General features: G+C 35.0%; 1 protein-coding gene across 4 annotated transcripts in view; it reads left to right on the top strand.

The window, feature by feature from the left end:
- The first annotated feature begins 3,556 nt into the window (after positions 1-3,556).
- The window catches only part of rap1gds1 (RAP1, GTP-GDP dissociation stimulator 1), a 48,899-nt gene continuing 44,240 nt past the window's right edge, over positions 3,557-8,215 (top strand). For 2 of the 4 annotated variants that reach the window (XM_084108570.1, XM_084108568.1), the window contains exon 1: positions 3,563-3,923. In XM_084108570.1, the coding sequence (XP_083964696.1) occupies positions 3,920-3,923 (4 nt within the window). In that variant the 5' untranslated portion in view covers positions 3,563-3,919. Of the gene's footprint in view, positions 3,924-8,215 lie in introns of all 4 variants that reach the window. The other 2 variants (XM_084108567.1, XM_084108569.1) reach the window with 2 other exon arrangements.

Genomic DNA, 8,215 nt, shown 5'->3' with positions numbered 1-8,215 from the left:
AGATTAACAATTGACACTCAAGTTTAAGAGGAAAGCACGCTCGCTCGCTTATCTGAATTCTAAACGAGTCTAAAGATATTACAAAAGACAAATTAATTTAGTCAAGCAAACGTGAAAAACACAGAGACAACAAGAATTTAGATGCTTTAATATTGTTTTGTGAAAATGAAGTGTGCGTACTATATTGCATGTGCACTTGCATATTGTAAACTGTAGGTTAATATAGCCTACTTGTGCCTACTTACAGATAAGATAATATTAATGACATAAAAGGCTACTTAAAGGGATAGTTCACCCAAAATTTTAAATATGTCATAATTTACTCACCCTCGTGTTGTTCCAAACCTGTATGAGTTTCTTTAGATATTTTGAAGAATGTTTGAAACCAGACAGATGACAGTAGCAATTCATAGTATGAAATATATATATATATATATATATATATATATGAAGAGTTCAGATGCAAAAGCTTCTAAGTGCCATCTGAAATTTTCTTCTAGAATGATCATTTTTATCAAGCTCGTATATTTAAGTTCAATAATTTCACTTAAATGACAATGCAAATTACCTATTAATTGTCATTTAAGTGAAATTACTTAACTTAAATATACAAGTTTTACAAAAATGATCATTCTAAACGAAAATTTCAGATGGCACAGAGGCTTTTGCATCTGAACTCTTCATATATATACCACATTCTTCAAAATATCTTCTTCTGTGTTCAGCATAAGAAATAAGAAATAAATTAACACAGGTTTGGTGTAAATGATAATACAGTAAATTATGACAAAAATTTCAAATACTAAACTACAACTTCATCTTTACAAATGTGTAGTTAGAAATATATTTAATAGGCTATACAAGTTACAACAGAAATGTAATTATTAAAGTATATTTTACCATAAAGCTTTTGTCAGCACATTCAGCAGTACACTTAAACCATATTTCAAAGACAATAGAAGTCAGGGATGTCCCAAGACGATCTCAAGGATCGGTAGGCTATATATTTATTTGATAGATAGACCTTTGAGCCCCTGCCCCTAAGAAACTCTCTGCACATCCCTGTATACATTGGATTGATTTTAATTACTTGAATGTGCTTGAAGTGTGCTGTGTGCACCAAGCACTATAATACAAGTAGCCTAGGCCTATCAGATCGGGACTCGTTATCGGCAGATAGCTGCAATATATCAGGGGCCTCCTCAAAGAAGTTGGATGAGAAAATAACCCATATTACATAAATAAAACAACGTAAAATAAAATGAAAAAGTGTATGAATCACTAGTTTTTCTAAAGTAACACAGTGTCACTGATTGATTCGTGATTCGTCCTAGCAGGTAAAGTTACAGCGGAGTCCGTGTCTTTCATGCTGAGCCCATTGACTTTTGCAGTGGAGTGGGTTCAGTGGAGGGTAATTAAAGTAGGCTAGTAGTTCACTTTAAAATTAAAATTAGCCCATGATTTACTCACCCTCAAGCCATATAGGTGTAAATGACTTTTTTCTTTCAGACGGATACAATTGAAGTTAATAAACACCCTGATGCTTTGAGCTTTATAATGGCATTGGACTGCAACCATTGCAACCATCAGATTGAAGCTCAAAAAAGTGCATCCATCCATCATAAACGAACTTCACACGGCTCCAGGCGGTTAATAAAGCCCTTCTGAAGCAAAGCGATGAGTTTGTGTAAGAAAAATATTCATATTTAACACGTTACAAAGTAAAATTCTAGCTTCTGGCCAAGTGGCCATACGCAGTCACGGGGAGTCAAAAAGAACTCTAAAGTTCAGCGAATTTATAGATTTAAACTATTATACAATTTAATTTCAAGTGACTAAAAACATTATAATCAGTTCATACTTAAGTATATTCGGTTACACTTTATTTTAAGGTGTCATTGTTACAGTGTAATTATATATTTAAGTACTGAGTAATATTAAGCAACTACATGTACTTACTGTAGGGTTAGGGTAGGATTAGGATTTGGTTGAGGGTTAGTTGCATGTAATTATGCATAATTTACTGTTATTACTATGGTAAGGACATGTAACATATGTAACAAGGACACTGTAAAATAAAGTGTTACTGTATTTTTTGGTAATAAGTATGCTAAAGTGTACTTCTTTTTCACAAGGGTCTCTAAGGATTATATATTATTTTTTACATCTTTTGAGAATGAGAATGAGAATGATTGTACAAATGAAATTGTACAATAATCCACTGATATAATACAATACATTATGTTGCAGCTTCTCATTGAACTTTACCAATGTTTCTATTGTGTAATTTAAAATTGGATTTACCATCTTTATATGAAACTTTAAAGATATCAGATGCAAGCAATGTATAATTGTTTAATTGCAACATGTTCAGCATTGATTTGTGGACAAACTGATGATGCAGTGTAGTATAATTTTTTTTTACATTTCAAATATATTTAAATAAATAAAAGTTGGGAAAATATTAACAAATTAAATATCACAACACTTCTAATTGCTTTACATTCTGCAAGTATATATTGGTGGAGCAAATCAGAACTGCATTATAGCCTATCAGAAAAATATAATATTTATATACAAAGATTATATTTTTAACATTTAGGTAATGCAGATTATTATTATTATTATTATTATTAGTATCTTTTTTTTTTTTTTTGCATTAATAAATATGGAGTTGTTATTGGCCTAGAAGACTGTCATTAAAATCAGACATTCGGTCTATAATAATATAGTAAATCCATGGATCATTATAATATAATTTTGTCATCGTCATTTTATTCTCACAGTTACATAATTACAAAAGAAAATCGGGCATTATCTTCATGTAGAAATGCAAATTGCTTTATGAATTTACTTCACAAACACGTCCAGTAGAGGGCGTCACTTTATTATTAAGAGGTGAATAAAACTAGTAGACATCTTACCTGTTGTTTTCTGGTTGGAGCAGAATTTGACATATTAAACACTACAATTCACTAATTCACGAGGCTAAACGTGAGTTTATCTTAATAGCAGACATGTTATAAATAAAACGTAGGCTACTTAAAACAGCATTTTATTAAAACATGGATAACTTTTCCAGCCAAGACATGTGAATACATTTTAATGTAACAGCTAACTATATTGAAACTGTATACATTTTTTATGTTTTTATGAGCAGAATAATTAATGCAAAAACTCAAATGGGAACAAATAAATAAATAAATAATACAAATACAACAATTTGTATTTACTTACAAATAAATAAACCTAATCGAAATAAAACGCAACAAACAGACTGACCACGCGATGGCGTAATGACGTCACAACGTAAACGAATCACTGATTTGTTTTTTTGTACGCGTTAATTTGAAACGAACCGTTCGAAAGAGCCGATTCGCGTAAACGAATCGGACTTCCCATCACTTCCCATTTCATATTTGAGTTGTAAGCAACATGACTCGAACAAATCCCTAAGGAGGCGCGGCTTGTTTTACTGACAACCTAGTCTACCAATCAGCGTCCAGACAAGAACCTCCTGTACAGATCACAAACCAATCAGCTGAGTGGAAGGCGGGGCGTCGCCGCTCTTCGTCTGCTGTGCAGAGAATCAGACCGCTTGCTCCCTAGAAGGAAGTGCTTCTGAAGTGGCACTGGTTTTATTATGATGCACATGAGCATTCATCTCTTCGGATAAAATTACGTAATTCCCGACATCAGAACAGAGGGATTTAGCTCGGGTGTATTCATCTCCCCGGTACATCTGGAGCTGTAGAGGCTGTTTTAACCGGAGCAGCGTGGGTTAAGGTGGGCCTTGCCCGGATATCTGTCTGACAAGCGAACCAAAACCGATCCGGTACCCGCCTCAAGATAACCAGCATAGTTAGTCCTCCAGAGACTACACTCGGAGACCGTTTGGACACTAACACACACTAGCCAGATGGGTAAGTAAGGCGAAACATGAAGATTTGCAGATATCTGGTAGAGAATATGAACTCTTGATCAGTATTAAACATTTACAAATGCAATAACGTTACACATGATAAATGCACACTAGTAAGTGTGTATGAGTGGCTCAGGCTGTAACTGACGGGTTTGAGCCACAAACAGACTCGATAGTGTGTCCATGTTCAACATTATGTGATTTGGAGACAGTATGCAGAAACTCATCCTTAAGGGAGTCTGTGATGTAACGTTTCCATGGATTATTCACAAATGCACAACATGACAACACATGTTCATCATCCTGCATCCTTCATTTTGGGGCCAGTTGTATTCATCTTGTTTGGTGAGGTGATCGATAATGAGATGAGTATTTAAATCTGATGGGAATCTATGTTCATCCCTGCTGCCAGGAAATTAAGTTCATATTTCTTAGACATCTCCAGTGCCCAGGGTTGTGTGATTGACAGCCTGTGATGTAAAACTTGACACAAATATGTGAACAAGATAAATAGCCCAGTGCATGTTCAAGTTATTAGAATGAATATGAACAATCTGGATCATGCCATAGCAAGATGGTGAGTCTGCAGAGGTCACATATAAGCAGACATACGCCTAATATACTGTGATCAAGGGATGGGCTGCGGTGTGTTGGGACAGTGATTCCCAACCTTTTTTGTCTTATGTACTCCAACAGCCCCATAAATAAGGCTTAAGTATCCATTATGCGACAGCAAATCTAATATTATACATTAATCATTTAGCATTATTATTAATGTTATTATAGAAAGAAGAATACATATTGTGAGTGGAAAACATTCACATAGTACCATATTCATTCTGCTAGTTTGTCATCCACACAAATTGATAGGACTTAAACACGTTACACACATTATTTTATTTCCTCAAAATTATGTAAGTTATTCACCCTCCTGCCGTTCTAAATCTGAATTTCTTCTGCAGAACAAAAAATAGGATATTTTGAAGAATTATGGTTTTGGTGACCATTGACTTCTTTTACATGGACAAAAAAACTGAGAAATTTGTCAAAATTTATTTTTATTTTACTGAGGAAAAGTTGTACAGGTTTGGAAAGACATGAGAGGGAGGAAATGACTGAATTAAAAAAAATTTGGACTATCTCTTTAAAGTTTAAAGCAACTGACTTTATTACCATACTATTTATTAGATTTATTAGTTTTTTTCTTTTCTTAACTGCATGCCTGAATCATTCACAATAACACCAGTATTGGTTTCATGCCGATTTGTAATTCATGTTCAGTCTGTGAAAAGGCAGCAGTTACACCAGAGCTGCATGTATGGGTCAGTTTCTGACTAGTCCTAAAGTATCTGCGGATATTTCTTTTTGTTTCAGCTTATTTCTCTGAATATCCTGTTTGCTAAAGGGCCATTCCACTGTATTAATATTGCACATTACAGATTAGAAAACCTGTGTGTTCTAACTCGTAGTTGTGCACAGTAAGCAAATCAGATTGAAACTGATGTTAATTTTGTACAACAGTCTTCAGATTTTTTTGTTCCTGACTGAATGACTGAAAAATATTGCATAATACTACCCAACAAGTTAAAGGTAGGCTAATTAAATTTGCTTTCATGCTACTATTTCTGCCCAGTGTGATAAGCTAATTATTGAAGTATACACACCCCAAAGCATAAGTGTGTGTTTGCTGGATTCAATAACCTTAACTGCAGTTTCTAACTGAAGACAAAGAAGGCTATTCTTGAAAATTGCAACAACAAAAAAGAAAAGAAAAGAAAGATAAAATCAGTATATTTGGCTTTTTTATTTTTTTTAAACTTTTTTTTTTATGAACTTAGGCTAGTATTAATCAGTTTTGTAGTTGTTTTGCTCTATACAGGATTACGATAATAGTTTGTTTGCTGCTGAAAGTTCTTACGATTTTTTTTTCTTTTTCTGTTGGCCTTCCTCAACATGATTTGTTTTAGTCTGTTAATGGAATGAAGGCTTCACTTGCTTTATCCATCCATAGAATGACAAGTGTATTCTAGAATCATCATTCACACTTTAATTGGCCAAATTTGGCTTCTTTTCTGGCCTTGTCATATTAGTTGAGCTTTTCTACCTATTAAAAGAGCTTCAAATCCTGAGTTGACAGAGAAAGTTGATGATGGTACCAACAAAGCCTGATTAGATTGGTTTGGTTTTGTAAACTCATAACTAATCATGTAACCCTGGTATTTGCCACATTATATTGATTTCCAGGCCAATATACACATTATATTGATTATATTATATTATTATATTATATTATATTAACTAGTGTTAATCTGCATCACTATTTGTACTTGTTGTGAATACGCAGACCACAAGAAGTAATTAGGTGGGTTTTTAAAATTTTTTATATCACTTTTACTCAGGACATGCTAGCTGGCAACAAAGGATTCCATTCATTATGCTAAGCTAAGCTAGCGCCGACCCTGTCAAACTAAAACAATGCATGCACTGAGACAAAAATGCATTTGCCCACCTATCTAAATGTAGGAAAGAAAGTGAATAAGCCCTATTTCAAAAAACGGTGGAGTGTTCCTTTAACTTTTAAATGTATGCATCATCTTTCATGTCAAATTCTTACATTTTATCAAATTCAGTTAGTATAATAAGACATTAAAGGGCTGTTACCAATCAAATGAAATCAGTATCAACATAATCTATCTTTGTACTGCTAAGGTAACACAGATGCTGCACCTGAAGTGGCATTTAGATGTATTTGAAAAGCAAGATTACAATAGCATAAATGTTATGAGGTTCTAAATCAAATTTTCTGAATGTACAAATATGAAATGTTGGGAAATATGCAATGATACTTTTAAATATGAATCTGAACAAGTGACTGGGTCATTGAATCATTGACTCACCCAATTTGTTCAGAAACGTTGAATCATTCAGTAATGATTGAAACACTGTTGTGTGTTGCTTGAACATGCAAAACAGTTTAGCAATGACTCAGTTCTGAACTATTTTTGTTGGCGAAACAGAGCAAAAACAGCCAGTATTGTGTCTAAAATCTAAGTCACTTAAAGGGATACTTCACCTATGGAAAGATGAATGTGTATTTAAATTGGGTCATTTATGTAGTAGAAATGTGAAATTATTTTTGAATTTGGAGCCTTCTAGACTGAGAAAAGCCAGAAAATGTATTTTTGTCTCATGTGGATGAAAGACAACAACTCCCAGAATGCACTTGCTTTGCTGCCCTAGGAGGCCACTCCCAAGCCACGCCTACCGGTTAGAGCGCAGTTAAACAACAAAGCTAAGCCACTAGTGAGTCTCGGTGATGAGTCTGCCCGGGTTTTTGAGATCGCACAAAATGTCCGGGATTCGGCTTTTGCGTTCTACAGTCGCCATTCATTATGTTTACTCTGGCGAGCAGGACGAGGCTGAGGGCCGCGGGAGAACGGCGCGAGGCCGGTGGCGTGATTACTGAGACCGGTCTCGTATCTCTCACGGAGGAGCGGGTATTTTCTTAGCAATGTTAAAACGCACATCAACCGATCACTTGTTTAGCGTTCATGTAAACACTACATTCAGATTCACCAATCGGAATGAATTCAGTTAGATTGAAACAAAAGATGTGCGTGTAAACAATGAATGGCGACCGCAGAAAGCAAAAGCCGAATCCCGGACATTTTGGACGATCTCGACGGCCGGACATGTCCGGGAAAGAGAGGATGTATGGTAACCCCTACTACTCAGCTTTCTCCACAGAACAAGAGCCTGTTAGCTTAGCTTCCAAATAAAAGATGGCTGACACTGTTTGTACATTCTGTGAGTGAGATCCCACCCTCTATGGGCGGGTTGAAAACATGCGGGACAGCTCCTCCTACTGGCTGTAGTCTCTCGCTTCTGGCCAAAAAATCCTCCGATGACGCAAAATTTTTTGAAAAATCAATGATTTTTGCGTCATCGGAGGATTTTTTCCAGACAAAAAATACATAAGTCTCTCGTCTCAGGGGGATATGAGGGAGGAAAGCACGGTAATTTGAAAATACTACAGGTTTTCTACTGATACAAAGCTTAATGCTAAATCCTGAAGTATCCCTTTAATATTAAACTAGTTGCTTATTGAACTGTTATAAATGTCACTGATAATAAAATCCGAACATTTTTGGTGTTCCGAAGTTTCGGTGCTTCCATAGTTATTCTTTTGTTGTTGTCGTTTTAGTCAGGCTACTTGAATTCTCTTTCAGTTGCCCTTCAAAAGAAAAGAAAAAGTGTTAAAGTGCTCCTATTATGCTATTTTAAAGGTTCCTA

This window comes from Abramis brama (assembly GCF_963993115.1).
Source record: "Abramis brama genome assembly, chromosome: 3".
NCBI lineage: Eukaryota > Metazoa > Chordata > Actinopteri > Cypriniformes > Leuciscidae > Abramis > Abramis brama.
This window is presented reverse-complemented; position numbering and strand designations above follow the sequence as displayed.